Here is a 20803-nt window from a genome sequence, read left to right on the forward strand (position 1 = left end):
AAAGAACTTACAATCATGTTTTAATATACAATTTTGGTGAGTTTTATAGGACTCTTATCAATGGCAACTTGATATCATTAGTGGCGATAGAAAGTTTTGAGAAAGAGTGAGAGAAGAGAGATTCAGAAGAAAAAAAATAATAACTTAGTGAGAGAAGATGAATGGAGAGAGAAGAAAGATTCAATAAAAAAAATCAACAACTTCTTTAATAAACTTGAAACATAAGCACATGACTCATTTATTAATATATTATAATCTTAACCAATCATTATAATCCAAAGGCTAAAAAGAGACCCTTTAACTCTCACATAAGAAAAAATTTCTCATTAGATATTGTCATATGCACATAAACAAGAACTCTTTCAATGATATTTCTATTTCAAAAGTATAGTCAATTGACCTATATTGGGCTTGTGACTTGTCTCCAACTTGCTAACTTTTTGCTATTAAAAAACAGTTTTGGTTCTTGAACAAGGTTGAGTTGTAATTTTCAACTTTAATTGTGACATGTCACAACCACATTACACAACTAAACACTAATTATAACAATATTTTTTAATGCAAACTTCAATATAAATAACCCTTTTCAAAACTATTAATCTCCCCACGCTAAAACATTCATTAATAATGGCTTTTACATGTGTTAATAACTTTATTTTTCTCTTGTTTTGTTTATGTTTAAACCTTAGCACAATTGCATTTGGTGGAAATTTTAACAATGATTTTAATATTATTTTTGGAGATAAAAGGGCTAATATACAAAATGGTGGCAATAGTATGACACTTGAAATGGACAAATATTCAGGCTCTGGTATTGGATCAAAGAATGAATATTTGTTTGGAAGATTTGACATGCAAATTAAACTTGTGCCAGGGAACTCTGCAGGCACTGTCACTGCATATTATGTATGCATTTTATTCATGTTTATAATAGTGTTAAATTATGGTTATAAAAACCTCTAAAATAATATAACACAAATTTTGACTAGATGTGGCCATAAATTTCATGCATTCACACATTTGACACATTAATTATTATATCAAGATTAGACCACACAGAAAACAATGAATTATAATTTATCAAATATAAAAATATTGAACTTGAAATTTAGAATATTTCATCTTGATCAACCAATCTCTAATATCTTGATTGGATGAATGTGTGTGATTTGTGACTGCAAATGACCTAAATCTTTATATTGTGATCACAGTTATGATTGGAGACTACAATCTAAAACTATTATTCTTGCACACACACTGTCACATTTCAAAATTAGAGCATATTTTACTTATTGTATGATTATTTAATTTCATATTTATATATATATGCAGCTAAGTTCTCAAGGACCACACCATGATGAGATTGATATAGAATTTTTGGGAAACTTATCTGGTGATCCATATATTCTCTCAACCAATTTATATGCCAATAGTAATGGAGGTCATGAGATGCAATACTATCTTTGGTTTGATCCCACGCAAGACTTTCACACTTATTCTATTGATTGGAATCCTCAACGCATAATGTAAGTTTTCATCATTTTGTAGCACCAACATTTCTATGACCAAAGATTTGTTTGTGTCTGACACGTATTAGTATCTGATACTGGCACATGTGATTACATTCAATATATTTATATCATGTTTTCGTCATGTGTTTGCAGAATATTGGTGGATAACATACCAATAAGAGTAATGCATAATAGACAAAATATTGGTGTTGCATTCCCAACAAGACAACCAATGAGATTGTACACAACATTATGGAATGGAGACTCATGGGCAACAAGATGGGGACAAGTTAAGATTGATTGGTCAAAGGCTCCATTCATAGCAAGTTTTAGAAACTTCAATGCAAATGCATGTATTCCAAGTTCATCTAATGATTGTTATGGTTTTAATGGTGGAAAAAATAACGGTCTAAATAGTGAAACAAAGATGAAGCGTAAAGAGATTCATGCTAAATGGAATGTTTATGATTATTGTCGTGATTTTAGACGCTATGCTCGTGGTCTTCCTTATGAATGTCGTAAGACAAATAATCGCAAAGGTCTCCAAGATGAAGATTTTGAATAAAGATAATTGCATGCAGTTATATGGTGCATCTTGTAACTACATATATATACTGTTAAGTAATTTTTGTTTTGTTTTAGATAGTCAAATTGTATGATTTGTTTATTGGAGAATTATTGGTATCCATACAAAAAATGGGTACTAGTAAAATCAATATAATTTTTTAATAAATAATTTAAATTTTATATATTTATTAAAATATGATTAAATATCACAAAAGTTTTATGATTGGGTGTTGAATAATAAATATCAATAACTTTTTATATTAATACATAAATATTAAAAAAAAAGATGTTACTAGATATCGAACAATAAATCAATAGTTTATACACATTTAATTCAACTAGTACTATTAATAGACTTAGCCCATTAGAGAAAGAGAAAAATATTACTAATTAAAATACTTGTATTCCTACTAAAGGGGATGCAAATAGTAATTTGTTCTAATTTAGTATTTAATGTTATTTTCTAAAGTAGTCTATGGTTCAGTTTGATTAGTAAATCCTACCTACTTATATTGTAACGTTCAAGTTGTGTTATTCAAATAAAATTTTGAAAGTTTGTTTTATTTTATATTTTTGCAACCTATATATAAATTTTAGCCTTAGCATTAATTTATCATTAGTACTCTTATTCCTTGACTCAATGCCTCCCAAACCTACAAATCCATATTCTAAGGACATGCATGATGCCATTAAAGCGGCTCATGAACATATTGAAAATATAATCAACCATACTCATCATCAAATGGATAACAGATTTCAAGCCGTTAGTCAGAATTTGAAACAACAATTTGGGAATATCCACACTAGATAGATAATCAATAGTATATTCTATATTCTAGACATGAATCTGTTATTATTCTACTAACCAAACGGATGGCTCAAAGTGGAGTGAAATAATCCACCATTGCTCACACAAAAGCTTCACCTTTAGGTATATCTTCCATATCTCTATTTACCTGGCTATGTACATATTATTACACCTATTGTTTCACCCACTACCACTATATTTATTCATGCCAATCTCTTCCATATCCACATAGCTACACTCTTCAATAATGCTACTTACCCTAATTTTAGTGCTACATTGGAAAACATAGAAGCCCAACTACCACTACACCTCATTCCCTCCCTAATTATTTATGGGACCCACCCACATCAATCCCTCAACTCCCTTTTCAAGCACGTCACTTTATAATATTTCCATTTTCCATCAATACCCCTATTTAGAACTCTAAAATTATAACCTCATGGGGAGACAATGATCTCACTTAAGGATCCATTAATTGATCACCTAATTGGGAAACAAGGATCCCACTTAAGGATCCAACAATTAAACGCCTCATTGGGAAATAATGGTCCCACTTAAGGATCCAATTATTGATTTCCTCATTGGGCGACAATGATCTCACTTAAGGATCCAACAATTGATCGCCTCATTAGGCGGCAATGATCTCACTTAAGGATCCATCAATTGATCGCCTTAATAGGAAGCAAACATCCCACTTAAGGATCCAACAATTGATCGCCTCATTCAACATTAAGTATCCTATATAAGGATCCAGTAATTGATAGCCTTATTGGGCGGCAAGGATACTATTTAAGGATCCAGCCATTGATTGCTTCTTTGACAGGAAAGAATCCCACTTAAGGATCCAATAATTGATCGCCTCATTAGGAAATAATGGTCCCACTTAAGGATCCAATTATTGATTTCCTCGTTGGGAGGAAAGGATCTCACTTAAGGATCCAACAATTGATCGCCTCATTGGGTGGCAAGGATCCCACTTAAGGATCCAACCATTGATCTCCTCATTGGGCGACAATGATTCCACTTAAGGATCCAATAGTTGATCACATTATTGGGGGGGAAGGATCCCACTTAAATATCCATCAATTGATTTCCTCATTGGGCACCAAGGATCCCACTTAAGGCTCAAGCAATTGATCGCCTCATTCGGCAGAAAGGACCCCACTTAAGGATCCAGCAACTAATATGTTCATGGGATAATTTTCTCTTGCATTCTTAAGTTTTTGGAAAAGAAATAGATAGCCAAACATGCGGACTTTAACATAAATAAAATTGAGGTGACTCATAAAAAACCATATCCTTTTGTAGAAAGCACAAAAAGGGGAAAAAAATGCACCCATAAAGTAACTTGTTCTTTACAATTGGAAGTAATACAATACTCGCCCATAAAAATAAAAATAAATAAACAATATTAAAGAAAAACAAATGGTAGCTATAATGACGTCTTCATGGGAAATATATCTCGAATATTTAACCTTTAGTCACCTTAGAGATTGGGGGAGATGTTTCCTCACGTTTGTGGAATTCTTCTGGTGGCTTTATTACCAAGCTTGTCTTTCTGGCCCTTCTACCAGCGTCGTCTTGCCCCCGCAAGCTAGATTTATCTGACAAATCGGAGGAGATTCCCTTTACATATTTCTCAAGGTGCCCCTCCTGTATTAGTCTTTTAATTTCCTCCTTGAGGTGTAACAACCCTCAATGATGTCCCTTTTCCTTGTGGAACTCTAAGATGAAACCGAGTCATCAAATTACAAGCATCATTGTGTAAAAGCTTGTTTCACGCCATAAATCGATATTTTTACATTCATTTGATGTAATTCCAAATTATAATGAGCCATATAAGCCATGAAGATCCTAAAACAGTTCTTAGAAATTAGCAATGTTTTAAAAACCGAACCGAAGAAAGAACCGTTAAAACATGCGGGTCATGGTTCAATCGGTTCAACTGTGGTTGAACCGTATATTGAATTTAAACTAAATAAATAAATAAATAAATATCCTAATAAAATTAACTAATATCATAATTTGTAAAATAAAATTCTCAAATAAATACGATACTAATAAACAAGCTTACAAAATAAGAAGTGCAATGTAAGATCCAATAACAAATGATAAAATTAGTTAAAGACCAATATGTATATATTTATCCTAATTTCTTAACTCAAAGCCATAAGTTCTTCATCAGTATATTTTTTCACATCTCCTTAAGGCTCTGTTTGGTAAAACTAGCTGGTAGCTTATAGCTGGTGACTGATAGCTGATAAGCTAACATAAGTGTATGGTAAATTAGTTGTTTCATTAGCAGATAGATATAAAATGACATAAATGATCATTTTAATTAATAAGGATAATAATATTTTGTTAAAATAATAAGGTTATAAATGGAAAAAATAGTCACAAGTTAAAAGCTACAAGCTCAAAAGCTACTTCAAATAGCTTTTGAAAAAAAAGCTAAAAGCTAGTAAAAAAGCTAAAAGTTAAAAGTTAAAAGCTTTCTTTCAGGTCTTACCAAACAGACCCTAAAGACCAACATCAGTTATCCCGTGTCCACAAACATTACATTATTTCTTCTCTTTCTATTACATTTACATTGTCTTTTGTCTTTTAATTTTATTCTTTATTTTCCATCTCTATAGTTTTAAATGTTTGCTATAATTAATTTTTTAGATTTAAACAAAGAAATAAAATGAAGTAATTTTTCGATTTTACGATTATTTTGGTTTTTTGCGCTTGAAGCAACTTTATCCCAATTTTATAGACCTAACTGTTTATTTATCCAAACCGAACCGGATTAGACAACGGTTCAAGGTTGAACCGTTTCAACCAGTCGGGTCAATCCGGTTTTTAAAACATTGGATATTAGTGAAAAAGTTTCAATAAAGTCAATACCATTTTTCTGCGTGAAATAACTTGCTACTGCTCCAGTCTTAAATATTTAAATGTTGCCATTAGCTTCTTTCTTTGTCTTGAAGACCCATTGCCAACCAATTTCCCTTCAATTGTTAGGTATCTCAACAAGCTCCCAAACATAACTCGCTTACATGAATTGTATTTCTTAATTAATATCATGCCTCCACTATTCAGATTGAGAGTAAGTCATCGATAAAAAATGGTATCTTATACTAAATGTATCATCATTGAGAAAGGATATAAATCATCCCTAATAATAGGCTTCCTATGTCTAGTAAATCTTCTCAAAAGAATAACTTCGGTTAGGTTATGGTACTTCATTTGTAATTGGAGAATCAATCTCACAATCCTTTTGAGGAGTATTAACATTTTTAGACTGAATATGTATAATTGTCAAATCAATTGGTAGGGAAAACTAATAATTTTTGGTAAAAGTGTGCTAGTTTCATTTGATGTAATTGTGGGATCAACTATATCAAGCTTTGAGAATATTTCATTTACATACTCCAGAACTATTGAACCTCCTCCAAAACATTAAAATTGGTAACCTTTAACACAATATAGATATCCAACAGAAAATCAAAGAATAGTCTTAGGGTTCAACTTATTTTGAAAGGTATTACAAATATTCACCTCTGTTAGAAAAGCCTGCACTCGAAGATGGCTAAGTTTGGGCTTTCTACTTATCCAAAGATCAAAAGGAGTCTTAGGAACATATTTACTAGGGACTTTGTTTAGAGTGTAATTGGTTATTTTTAAGTCTTCACCCCATAAGTATTATGGAATAACGCTCACCAATCATGATTTTTACCATGTCTTTCAGTGTCCAATTTCTTCTTTCAAATACACCATTTCATAAAGTAATTCCCAACATGATGTACTTCAAAATAATTCCAAAATCCTTAAAGTACGAATCAAATGGTCTCATATGTTGATAAGTTCCAATCAATGCTTGAACCTTGATCTTGTCACTTTCATAGATTTGCATCCAACCACATGTTTCTTCTTACATGGTCTCTCATGCCCACAAGTATGATTCTTCATTAACTGGTTCCTTTCCCCATTTAACGCCTTAACCCATTTTAAATCCCCTTGATTTTAAATTCCTCCCTGAAGGCCTTTGATTATGCGTATTAGAACTCTTATATTGCATTCAAAGTATAATGAATAAGGTCGACGCAATTGTATCCATGAGGTGGTACAATTTTCATTCTGGCCTTATCATGAGTAAAATGAAAATTTTCAGCGATTGTAGATTTTCACTCACTAGAACTAGAATCAAGAGCCTTAACTTATTTCTCATCTCTAATCTCCCTAGCAAGAATCTCTAACTCACATTGAGTATTCTCCATTATAGTTTATGATTCTTTAATCTTTGGGTCTTTACTCTTCATCCCCTTATGGGGTCTCACAAAAAGTTGCATAAATGTTTATGATGAATTTTAATCCTTCAGATTCTACCTTCAATAATTTGTAATCTTTCATATTTTTAGATAATCAATGAAGACAAACTTCACAATCATTACTCTGGATACCTTTAAATTATAGTAGTCTACAGGTTTCCTACTCCAAACCTTTGAAGGTATCTTAAAGTCTATTCCTATGAATGGACATCTTCCGATTAGGTAAACTATTTTATCACTAGTTGTACCCCCCAAAAACTCTTTGGCAATCCATCTCATAGCAACATGTCAACAAATATTTTATGCCTCTTTATACATTATTTCTCGTAAAACTCATTAATTTGTTCTAAGACAATCTACAAGCCTTTTCCAGTTCTTATTTCACTAACATGTCCACATCTCAAATTTCATAGCGTGTTCTAGTCATGAAAGTATATAATAGTTAATGATGCATGACCAATAATAGTGGCACCATCTAAAATATACAACGCACACATTTTAGATCATTTAGCCACAAATCATGCACCATGCACGATTGTTCAATAACCCAAATTCAAATATATTGCAATAGCCTAGATCATCACACATGCTTAAGGACAATAAATTGTTCCTGAACTCAGGAACATACCTCACATTGCGTAGAAGGAATTCATAATTATTTAACATTTTAAGTCTAACCATACCATTATCATTCCTTTGCAATCCTTTTTTCACTAAGTCAAACGACTCGACCAATTTTTTCAGCTCTATAGTCATAAAGTATTATTTCTTTGGGTACATATGATAATAGCTACTTGATTCCATGAACCAACTATTTTTTCAGTCTCCAAACTCATCACCACTAATGCACCAATAATTTCAAACAAATTTGAACATAATGTCTCTTTCCCCATCACAGAATAATCCTTATTGAAGTAAGCAATTCTTGGACAAAAAAATACTCTAAACTTAACTTATCAAAACCCCTGAATTTGGACTTTCCTCTACTTTGAATCTCTCTTCTTGAGACACTTATATCTTTACCACTATCATTAACCTTCAAATATTTCATCATTGAAAGTTCCTTAGACCTCAAACTCGTATAGACTTCATCCAAGGTGATATTACATTTTTTACCACAAAGAATGGCATCTATGAAATGTTCAAAGAATCTGGGTAGTTAGCTTTAGAAGAGTAGAGTTTTGTCTTCATCATCAATATTCACCTTAATATTCTCCTATTCTTCAATGATCTTATAAAATTCTGTCAGTTTCCCCTAAATGGATCTGTTCTCTTAGGAGTGAGTAGAGTTGTTTCAAACACAACCTATGAGCAAAGGGCCTGTTCATATACAACGATTCAAGTTTGACCCACATCAAAGTTGTATTCTTTGTCTCCAAGGCACAAGATAATAGCATTTCTGACTTTATCCACCATCTCAGTCTTCTTTGCTTGTGTTATACTTGTAGGCTTCAATGCCTCACCTTCAATGCTTCTGCACACTTTTGTGGAGTTAATATTATTTGCATCTTCACTTTCCACAATCTAAAAGTGTTGTTCCTAGAAAACTTATTGATGTCCCATTTTGAACTTATAATTATTACTTATAAACTTAACCTCTTTGTCCCACGGTAAACACCATTTATTGTGAAATATAATAATATCAACCACGTCAAAAACTTTTGACGTGTGTGGAATTATGAAAGAAAATTACTAAATCATTTTAGATTTTGAAACATACTTCTACAATTTATATAAATTCAACACTCATGTTGACTTCTAATTTAATAATTTTAAAACAAAAAATATTAATAATTAGTTGTTAAATTAGTTTTTTTTCTTCACCATAGTTTAAATCTCAATTGTTAAAGTCCTTAAATTCATAACTTAAACCAACTAAACTATCCAATATTAAGTTAAGAGTCTTGTTAGTTAGTGTTTTGAGGGCATATTTTAGAAACTCCAAAAATAAACTTTGATATAGTTTCATCAATGAAGCCATTATCTTGCAAAACACAAGATTTGTTAAATAAACTTTTAAAGTGATCAATAATGTGAGCTTCAATAGCATTATGGTATGTGATGACATCATTGTCTATCTTCAAGTATGAGATAATCTTTGTTTTGTTTTTTAATTTGGCATATTTATGAAAGAACCTAGGATATCTGTTCTCATCCAGCTCCATTGAACTCTAGCTTTGTCTCTCCAAAAAACTTATTCAAAATTCAGAGCATGATCCAAACTTGTTTGAGCTATCTAAATATTCAAAAATCAGATCAACGGGATAAGCAGGCTTATAAGGAGAAAGCACACCCTTCACCACACCACTTGTTTCCCCAAAGTGAGTCCAAAGTGAGTGTTCAAATTGCTAGCAATATTTGCATTAATATTTACTGCCACATTACAAGCCTCCTTCAATTTATCCTTAATATGTTAATAGAAATTTTTAATACCGACATGTTGGCTAGGATTATCATTGTCATTCCTAACACCATTCATTCTCATACAAGTATCAATTGAATACCCAATGTAGCTGCAATAGTTGTAGAAATCGGGAAGTTTTTTCATACATAAGTTCCACGAAAAAGCAAAATCAACCTTTTCCACTAGGATTTTGTATCTAAGCTCTTTGGTAAGCTCCAAATCAACAAGAACCCTTACATATTGACAAAACACCTTTTGAAAGAAAGCTTATTTGAAACAAAGTTTATGCATATGTGTGCCTATACTGGTGGTTTCTCATCCTAACTTGAGTTGCAAGTTAGCAAAAGTGGGAGGAGAAGATCCCTTAGACCATATAACCATACCATAAAGGTTATGTTAGCACTTAGCAGGCTTCTAGACCAAAAAGGGTATTTCTTCTCCATAATCGAAATCGCAAGTTTATCCCCCTTCACACAAGACATATGGAGTTGATTTAGAGGAATGCTATAGACATTGTTAACTGCGTCAACTAAGGATCACTTTTTTAGGATTTTCGAGTTTTTTTTGGGATCGATTAACGAAGGGGGCTTCGAAATGGTTTTATGGAAAAGCATTGCCATGAGAGGAAAAAAATGATAAATAGTTCCACTTAGTCAATAGTAGATAAATCGTAATTTCAATTTCCAGAGCATATTTTTTTCCTTCAAATTGGCAATTCCCTCGAAACATGTTAGTATTTATCTTTACTTAATTAATGAAATTTGGACTTTAATTTTAAAGTTGAAATCCTATGTTTTATCGAACTTTGCAAATTGATTTATATAGATTAATCCATTTTAACACTTTTAATTTTAACTTATGGTGTCGCTTTCAATCTTTGTACTGAATTGGACAAAATTGTCGGTTCAAAGACATTCACATTAGACCGATATTTTTCTTCAATCAGATCAAAATTTCTTTTCTGTAGTTTGTTCTTTTGGGCTTAGGCCCATCCTTATATAAAAAAAATGATTTTTATTTTATTTTTTTTGTTATCTTTCCTTTTCCTCTTCACTCCTTTTTATTTGCATGCATCATACAAGAATTCACCAAAACTATTAAAACAAATTATCACAAGCAGATGGTCAACAAAGAAAAAAGCATAAATTTATAAAACATAGAACCTTCAAATCATCATAGATTTAGAGACAAAATAAAATTTTAAAGAAATAATAACAAAAAGGATGGTTTTTTTTTTTTTTGTTGCATCAATTAAGAAGAATGGGTTAGAACTAGGCTTGGGCCAAAACTCAAATAATACTCTTACTATTTCTTTATTAGCCTAAATAAAATAACATATGAAAAAAATAAGAACAAAATATTAAATATATAAAAAATTGCACACATATAGTATTGTATGTACTATTTACATATTCAAATTATATACTTTAGACTTTACTTTATGTATATATATATCTATCTATCTGTAACGCATCACTGAACTTCCCTCCACAAGGTTTTCAAATTTAAAGCACTTTATGTATTGTTTATAGTTTATGTACCCTATAAACAAAAACATTGAAAAGGTTAGAGAACCCAAACCAACCACAAAAACACAACATAACCATTCTCCTTAATTTTTTATCCACCATTCTCTTTAGAAAAAAAAAAGCACCAACCATTCATCAACCATGCCTACAATTTCAAGAAGAAAAACAAAACAAGCCAAGAAAAAAACCAAACCTTTGAATCTGCCCAACCAACATTCTTCAACTACTGTTCAACTTCAAACAAAAGGTGTTAACTATCTACCTGTCTCACCCTCTTTTTTGTTGTTTTTTGTGTTTGGTTGCATATCCTTTGTTTGGTATCCTATGTTTTCAATAGTTTTCATTTTCCTTTCATACCCTCATTCTTTTTCTTTTTTCTTTCAATGACAATTTGGTAAGGAAATAATATATCTTTGACATATATGGTATATATCTCTATTTTCATCTGCAGGTCCTTTTGTGTCTGAGAATCGTAGCGAAATGGAGGGAAATTTTAATGGAGTTTTGCATGACACGCGAAAAGTTGAAGATGAATCGTCGAGTGAAGATAAAGAGGTGGCGGTTGAAGTATTTGATGATGATGTTTATGATGGAAAATCTAAGTGTGTTAGTGATGAACATGTTGAGTCATGCAAGGTGGTGGAAGAGGAAGAAGATGTTTCTGAAAGGGTTGGTGAGTCTCTTGAATCGAGTGACGCAATAGAAGCTGATCGAGTTGAGGATATTGAGGACTCGGAAACTGTTAAGTTGGAATTTAAGAAAGAGAAAGTTGAAGATGATGATGTGGTGGAGGAAAATGAAGGACTGAGGGAAAGTGAAGTGGTTGAAACGGTTAGAGATGTGACGGTTGGTGAAGATGAGAATGTTTTGTCTACTTTGCCTTCATTGGATGTGGTTTCGGTTTCGAGGGAATCTGATGATGTTGTTGAAAAGGTTATTTCTCCAAAGGGAGTTGAGGAACCTTTGGTGAAATCTACATATGAGGAAGATGAGGAGCAATTAGATGTTCAAGAGTCATCATCAGCTTATGAAAGTGCTAAGGAGTCTTTTCAACCATCTTCAAATGTTCCTAGTGTCAATGAACAAGAAGAGTCGTCGGCTTATGAAAGCGCGAAGGAGTCTCTTCAACCATCTTCAAATGTTCATGATTCTGAAAACAATAGTGTCAATGAGCAAGACAGGGTTGAAGAATCTAGAGGCATTGAAAATCAAGGGGTAATTCATACTTTTATCACAATTTTTATAGACACTTTAGATTATTAGTATGTTATGTAGCACCGACACTTCCGATTGAAAACGCGTCTGATATTCGACACGACATTGATACATGTGATTACGTTTAATTAGTTCATTTTTAATAATTTTTATCCATGTCAACATGTTTATGTTAGTGATGTGCTGGTGTTTTAAGTGTTTGTTATAAAGTTTTGAGGTATATATAATGATCCTTCTTCTTTCTTTTGTGACAGAGCATTTTTTCAGTGACTCAAAGGCAACCCTCCTCTTGGAAGAATTGCTGTGGACTCTTGGAAGTTTTGAGGCATGGGGATAGATGATTCCATGTGAGTAAACCTTAGTTAAGAATTTTAATATGTTGCAGTAAACAACTAAAGATCTTATTTACCCATGATTAAATTATGACAAATCTACTATAAGGTTTTATTTAGCCACATTTTAACCGTGAAAAATTTGAGACTATGTATTATAGTACATCTTGCACATCCTCAAAGACGGTTCTGACTACACCGATATTGTTTATTTGTTAAGCGTGTTACACTCACTAACATATACTTTGAATAGATGCTTGTGAATTGTTATGGTTAATTTGTTTTTTTTTTCTTTTCAATATTATAGTTGAGATTGAGAGCTTCAAAGAGGAGGATGTTGGTTCTTGCGCTAAGGTTGATTGAGGCACTGCAAGTCACATGGTGTGATGGCACCCTTTTATAGCAGAGTATTTGTTTTTATATGTATACGTTGATTCTGAGGCATGTTATTTTATGTTTTCTTGTTGGCTTTATTGTTTGATTTGCTTCCAGAGCGGTGAGATTGTCCCATATCAGATTTAAAGTTTTCATTCAAGTTTTCATATTGTAAACTTTCATAAACTTGAGTTAATAGTCCAAAGTTATTTAACAGACACACATTATATATGTGTTTTTATAGCTCAAAAGCTACAAAATGGAGAGGAAAATCAGTTTACTCTTTACTTTATACTGAATATGGAGATCTAAAAATAAAAGGGAGGAGTGAGCGAATCATACATGGTTCTTTTCTCTTTATACTTTTAAAGCTTGTAGAGACCGAAATATATTCAAATTGGAATAGCAGTTTTGTGATGATTCGATCTCAGCCGTCCAATAAAGATTGCATGGCTCATATCTGAACTTTACAAAACAACCGAAATTTAAATTCGGCAGCAACTGTCTGATTCACGTTAGTTTGATTGTGAAATTTTGGCTCTGCAATGTCAACTGGTGGCATAGTAACAGCAAGTATCTTTACTGCTATAGAAGTGTAAGATAACCTCTAACAAAAAATGGTTTAAACGGAGTTTTAGCTCCCAACTAGTCAACAACTAGTGCCTTAGTCCCCTAATATCTCTCTCCAAATGCATTTGTCACTCTCATTTGTCTTAAAACCATAGGCTGAGCCCACTTATCATCTACACCTTGCTCTCCTTTTCACTATGGCTGCACCCCTCTCTGCACCACATACTTTAGGACCATTACAAAATGTGTATTGTGTTATTGGAAAGAAATTATTTGTGCTCAATTTTGTATGTTCTTGTGCTAATTACCATGTACAATACGTGGAAAAAGATGTATTCCACTTTCGCGACTCTTAAAATTAGAGTGACAAGATAGTTGATTACACTTTCACGACTCTTATAAAGGATTCTCATGAACGGTTAAATCTCATAATCAGTCTATCTATACTTCTATAATTCAAATGTTATACAGTTATAATAACTGAATTATAAACTAGTTATTAACCGGCTATATTCATAATTAATTTAGATTCAATATTTTTAATCAAGATTTTTTTAAGAAAATATTTTTTTTCATAAAAATATTATTTTTAAAAAAAGTCATTTTTTAACTTTGAAATTTTTAAACGGACTACTTTGAGCACCCCTATTATTAATCAACTTTTGTAACTCCGCAAGAACCTATCTACAAAAATTGGACACATAACCAATTCACTACCCCATACAATTACATGATATTCATCTGAAAATAGACATCTCGATGACACAAGGTCCATTGAAATCCAATCGTTGTTATTTTGATTAGTTAAAAAAGATAAAATATTATATAAAATTGCCAAAATTTCAAACAGGGAAGCAACAAACATACCATGAAACGTAACTATATATAACCAAAAATGCCATTTTTTATTGCAGAATAAGTATTGGTGAATGAAAATAGATCCAACCAATGTGGTAAAATAGGCAACCCTATAACAGCAATTTGATTTGAGCAAACTTTTGAATAAACTGATTTTTTCCCAATTTATTGACAACACCCGACACAGTCCACAACCAATCCCAATCCCAATCCCAATCCCGCCCATACTTTTTTCCTAAAACCCAAGCTAAACTAACTAGACTTGTGGGCACCTCCTAGCCAATTCAGTAATTAAAAACAATTCTTACAGGTGAAAAGTTTATACTCTCTGTTGTGTGGAATAAATCGAAATATTAAGAGGGTGTTATCTAAGTTTTTAACTAGTTCGGACTATAAAAACTAGCATGCGTGAAACAATTGCTCCGCAGCACTACCAACCAGAACTAAATGCAGATTCTTCAAAAATAACAAAGAAATATATGGGTATATGCAAAAACACCTTATGCTCGAGCCCATTCATATAAACACGCCTTCAAAACAATTATAAAAGTTCATATTTTGAAATTTCTATCAACTTCAAGTATGCAAAATGGAAAGAGCATAGAATTAAACTAGCAAAATCACCTGTGTTTGATACATTCTCCCACAGACATTAACCAGCACCTAAATGGCAGAGATCATTGCCAAAACAAACATTACATAAATCACATACAACTTGAATAATTGCAGAGAATTTGAACAACTTGACAACATAATATGACAAATTTCACATCATCCAATATAGCATAAGGAAATTGAACAACAAAACAAACAAAAACATTTCAATTTCAATTTTACATTCTATCTAAGTACTCTTTATTAAATCCAAACTTCCAACAGCTATAATAATAGACTTGCAATCAGTAGTACACCAAAAACCTAGTAATTGCAGTTAAACAGAGCATTGCTCCAACACACAATGGTTTTAATCCTCATAAAACAAGCAACTACAACCAAACCAGTATGCCAACTTTGACACAAACAAAATTACCAGGCTTCAAAAACAATAGCCATAGAAGCATCATTATTTTATGACGAACAAAATTGAAGCATATTTGTGAGTAAAAGACTTGTAAATCTAACCTCTACAACATCCCATTCAAATTCCCCTTCCTCTGATTACCTATATCAGAGAAAAATCACCTCCGTTTAGAGCAGTACACATAGATCAAAGCTGCTGCCCCAAAAACTGCCACGGTGGATCCCGCTCCCGCTGCTACAATAGGCCACTGCAACTTAACTTCATTCCTTTCACGCTGAATCCCGTTTAAATCTCGATCAACTATCTCAACAGCTTTTTCGTTCAGTACTTTGATCATCTTCTCAGTTTCCACTGCTTCCTCGCGCAATCGAATATTTTTCGATTCTAAATCCTTTGCTTTCTCCTCAGAAGCTTTAAGTGCCTTCTCCAAACTCAGTTTCTCTGCAGACCAGTCCACTGACTCGTGTTTCTTTTCACCAGCAACCTTCTCCAATTCCTCAACCTTGCTTCTAAAACCCTCAATTTCCCTATCCTTCTCACCAATCGTATCCCTCAACTCCTCTTCAACCCTAATCCTCTTATTCCTCTCCTCAATTTCCTTCATCTCAAGAACACCAATCCTCTTCTCCAAATCCCTCAACCTCGCCTCACTCTCCACCTTCACCTTCTTCAACCCCTCCACTTCCTTCACCAAATCTTCAACCCTAGACTCCTTCTCTTTCAAAACCCCCTTCAATTCATCGCACTCCTTCTTCAACTCCTCCCCAGCACTTAAATCCGAAACCATGTCATGCTGCAGCCTCGCCACTTGAGTCTCAAGCTCCGCCGCCCTAGCCGCAATAGCCTCCGTAGCCTTCGCAGCATCCTGCGACTTCTCCGCTTCAGCCTGCAACTCATCAATCTTCTCCCTCATCTCCTCACCCTTGCTCCTCAATTCCTCAATCTCCACCGTCAACTTCTTGATCTTCTCCTTCTTCTGATTGTTCTCACTCACCAATTCATCTCGCTCACGCTCCAACACAGAGATCTTCGTCACAGATTGCTCCTCGTGCTGATCTTCAACACCGTTCGAAACACCATCATCCGCCATAGTTAATTCTGCAAAAAAATCAAAATCACAAAAATCAAAATCCGTAAAACAACAGAAAATCCACAAATCTGAATCAAAATCAACTAAATTAAAAACTAGAAACTAAATAAACAAATTCTAAACTATTTATCAACAAATCAAAATCAGTAAATCAACCGAAAATCCACAAATCCGAATCAAAATCGGAAATCTAGTGCATAGTTTTAACTGCGAACTAAATAAACAAATTCTAAACTACTTATCAATGATTCATGAACGATTACACAAACTATTGAAGTATGAATAAACAAATTTCTATGCAAAAATCAGTAAATAAACAGAGAAATTGAAAGTAGAATGGATCGAGAGAAACCGTAAAGCGAAGTTCAGAGAAAATTGGAGAAGAAAATTCGCAGGAAAATCGGTGGATTTTTTTCTGGGAAAGTGATAGAGTAACGAGAACCTTAGTTTATGAAAGGCGTAGAAATGAGATTGAGAAGGATTAGGGTTTTGAGTGAGAGTGAAAAAGTTTTTAACTTTATGGTTTTTATTTTTTATTTTTTTTTCGTTTGGTGGAAATTACTACCATTTTAATATTTGCTTTTTCAGAAGAAAAAAAAGTGAAATTTTAAATAGCGGAAATGAAATGGGCAACGGTTCAGATTCGAAATGCTTTTGTTCCCGAATAGTGGTGTCGTTTTCCTATGAGGTATGAGTAGAGATGACAAACGGGCATGTTCTCATTTAGGTCCGTCTCACAAAAGTCTCAAAAAAAAAAGGAACGGAGCGGAACAGATATAATTAAGTATGCGGGCCTAAAATTTTGGTCAGCCCTGCAAAAATATAAAGGCGGAGCGGATTAAGCCCGCATGCACTACACCTATTAAACTTAAAAAAGCAAATATGTTAATTTCCGATGCTCGCAAAATCCAATAAAAAACGGGGCAAAACAGTCACATTAAAGGGTGAAAGTCTAAAAATTTGGCCCGTCCCACGATAAAATACGGACAAAACGGACATGTCTTACATGTCGGGACCCGTTTTGAAATCAGTATGAGTTGGTGGGCATGGATATTATTATTCCCTTTTTATTTACGGTTTTGAAAACTTTTCAATTGGATATTTTTAAAGAAAAATTAAATGTTTCACCAATATGAAAAATAATTTAAAAAGTCGTTAATTAATTATTATGAAAGAAAAAGAGAAAATAGAGAATTCCATTGTATGACGGAAAAGTGGGATTTTTTTTTTTAAAATTAGAGGTGGTAAACGGGCATATCCGTCTCGTTTAGGTTCGTTTCGTAAAAGCTCGTGAAAATATGAGATGGGCAGAGTTGGCTTTGTTGAGGATGCGGGCTTAAAATATTGTTCCGTCCTGCAAAAAAATGAATGTGGGGGGGGGGGGGGGGGGGGGGGGGGTCGGGCATTGCACTTTTTAAGCTAAAAAATTATAAGTTTTTATGTTAATGTCCGTTCTTGCAGAAGCCCGAAAAAAATGGGGGCGGACATATTAGAGGGTTAGGGTCTAAAATCTTGACTGCTCCGCAAAAAACTGAGGGCAAAACGGGCATGCTCGACAGGTCGGATCTGTTTTTGCCACCCCTATCTATGATCACCTTTTATCTCGATGTTGGGCTTTATCTATTAGATCTTGTGACTGACCAAGAAAACATTATTTCTAAACATGGTAACAATAATATAGTGGAACCAATGATCAACATGCATATTGTCAAATTGCATGAAAGTTTTTAAGCTAGTGGTATGACATGAGCTAATCTTTGTCACTTAGGAACTAATGAGTTGTTCAATAGTATGTACCAAATGGTTTAATAATGAAATTCTCAAACCTTCGAAGAAAGTTTAACTCGAAGTAAAGAGAGCATGCACAATGACATTCCAAAAAACCATCATTGTGTTGGAGGAAGCCTTGCACAAAGACGTCGAGTCGAGAAAGGATTCGGAAGAAGTCTAAAGATTTTCAAGTCGTCAGCGACACAGACATCACACTCCTTCCCTATATCTTGAAAGAATAAGGGGTAGTCACACTCCTCTGAGGTCCGCCGGCTAAGGAGAGACACAGACGAAGAAGAACCCTTTATGTGTTTGCATATTAGACGATAGGATCCCAAAATCTCTAGAGAAGACTCATAAGCTCTAGAGTTACAATGGAAATTGAGATCCGGACGAATATGTTAAGCACATGGACAATCGACTAGATTATTACCATACCAACAGAGATGTGAAATGCAAACTCTTTGCACTAACCCTATTTGAGTCCGCTCAAGTCTAGTTTGAGACCTTCTCAGGCTAAAGTATGTACTCCTTACTTGACCAATGTGAAGCTTTCACTACCCATTTCACCGTTTAGAAAAGACAATCGACTACCATGGTCATCCTCAACAGAGTGACATAGGGAAAGAATGAGGCCTCGCTCGCGTATATTGACCATTTTATTAAAGTAGTTATAACTTTGGGAGGCTCGGATGAGAGTCTTAAAGGATGGGTCTTCAAGAAAGGCCTTAGGCCGAATTGTGCTCTCTAGGAAAAATAAGGGCAAAACGAGGCCCACGATCTAAAAGACTTACTGAGTAAGGCTCAATCCTATATTAATTATGAAGAGAAGTTGTTGGTAGATAATGGCATCTGGGCACGCGGAAATTCTTTATCCAGTCGGGCATGAAACAAGGGTTATATTCGCGTGAATGGAAAAAATCTAGTGCATGCCTCATCCAAGGTTCGATTTGTATACTTCCTTACACACGTCGCATGAGAGGATCCCGAAGGAGTGCACAAACATGGAGTTCAAAAAGGCATGGATAAAGAACTAGTAATTGGTCAAAAAATCTGTACTTATAGACAAATCCAAGTAATTTCATTTCCATAAAATTCACGGTCACAACACCAACAATTGCATTCCGCTCGAAGATGCAATCAATGGCTGATTAAGAAAGGACAGATGTATAAATAGACCAAAGACGGGAAGAGTACCCAAGAAGAGTTCCCGGAGAGGAAGCAATCCCCCAAGAAGGTTCTTAAGGCCATGTTTGGGAGTAAATGGATGAAATCAAGCAACGGAGAAGTGGGAGGGCACAAGGGGGAAACGATAATACATCGCCTCCATAATTGGAAGCGCCTCTAAAGCAAGCAATTTTTTCAAAGGTACAATAAAGAGAAAGATTTCGGAGCTGATGGGTGTCAGCAAATGAGAGGGAAATACCTCAACCAAGAGATCAAAAAGACCTATCTTCAAACAAAGAATTCATTAGTATATACAACCTAATCAAATATAATATCTCCCTTATCCAACCACAAACAAAAAATTCATTGAAGTCAAAAGCTAATAGGACTTTTAAAAGGAACCAAGGCATGAAATGCTTTTTTGATATCCATATTCATAATCACACCCTCCCCCCCCCCCCCCAACATTTTTTATTTTTTGATACCCATATTCATAATCACACTCCCCCTCCCCCCCCCCCCCCCCCCCCCCCCGCGAACATTTTTTATCAATTGCATTTACTACGTCTGATGTTATAATTAAACAACCCTTGATGTGTCTACCTTGTGATTTGAAAGAGATTATTTGGAAGCTATTATTGCCATCATATCCGCCAAAATCTTGGTGATGATTTTGAATAAAAAGTCTGCTAGAGCGGTGGATTTATAGTATGTCATTCTATCTACCCCTTATATTGTACAAATCAAAAATATGACATTCATATTAAGTATCTTTTTATTTTACCTTGTATGAAGAAATTTGCCCCTTATATTGTACAAATAAAAAATATGGAATTCATATTAAGTTTCTTTTTATTTTACCTTGTATGAAGAAATTTTGAACTTCCTTGGTCACATATGCCTCAATAATTTTCCAATACTTTTGATAGAAATGACTAGTTCCCGACAACAGTGTCATTTTATTGCGTTAGCAACAAAAATAAGTTTTTTAATTATCGTATCCATATAGACCAGGGATTTTAAATATAAAGTAGAAGTGATGTATTATTCTAAGTAAGAAAATGGGTTTTTGTGTTTTGTTGTGATCTGGAAAAATAAATGACAGGAAATAAAGTTGGCTATTTCGATGTTAATAGTAAGAATGCTTGTTGCGGGTGAATTTCATCATTATGCGTCTATCATGCACATCCATATGTCAGTAATATACTCCTCTACTCATAGTATAATACTACCACCTGCTACCATTTTCGTGTTCCTTTCAATCTTTATGTCA

At 33.7% G+C, this 20803-nt stretch overlaps 3 protein-coding genes across 3 annotated transcripts; 2 read left to right on the top strand and 1 right to left on the bottom strand.

Annotated features, from left to right (window-relative positions):
- The first annotated feature begins 777 nt into the window (after positions 1-777).
- Positions 778-2076, top strand: LOC131619696 (xyloglucan endotransglucosylase protein 1-like). The gene is made up of 3 exons (XM_058890766.1): positions 778-906; positions 1333-1526; positions 1665-2076. The coding sequence occupies exons 1-3, from the start codon at positions 778-780 to the stop codon at positions 2074-2076; spliced, it is 735 nt and encodes a 244-aa protein (XP_058746749.1).
- Positions 2077-11174: 9098 nt separating this feature from the next.
- On the top strand, positions 11175-13276 carry LOC131615843 (uncharacterized). Its single transcript, XM_058887009.1, has 4 exons — positions 11175-11379; positions 11584-12347; positions 12602-12694; positions 12987-13276. Exons 1-3 carry the CDS (start codon positions 11274-11276, stop codon positions 12686-12688), a joined length of 957 nt encoding a protein of 318 aa, XP_058742992.1. The 5' UTR covers positions 11175-11273; the 3' UTR covers positions 12689-12694; positions 12987-13276.
- A 2015-nt stretch (positions 13277-15291) lies between these two features.
- LOC131615844 (peroxisomal and mitochondrial division factor 2-like) lies at positions 15292-17103 on the bottom strand. The gene is made up of 2 exons (XM_058887010.1): positions 16946-17103; positions 15292-16601 (listed from the first exon to the last, which is right to left on the bottom strand). Exon 2 carries the CDS (start codon positions 16591-16593, stop codon positions 15661-15663), a length of 933 nt encoding a protein of 310 aa, XP_058742993.1. The 5' UTR covers positions 16594-16601; positions 16946-17103; the 3' UTR covers positions 15292-15660.
- Positions 17104-20803: the final 3700 nt, after the last annotated feature.

The sequence above is a fragment of the Vicia villosa genome, linkage group LG7, assembly GCF_029867415.1.
Source record: "Vicia villosa cultivar HV-30 ecotype Madison, WI linkage group LG7, Vvil1.0, whole genome shotgun sequence".
NCBI lineage: Eukaryota > Viridiplantae > Streptophyta > Magnoliopsida > Fabales > Fabaceae > Vicia > Vicia villosa.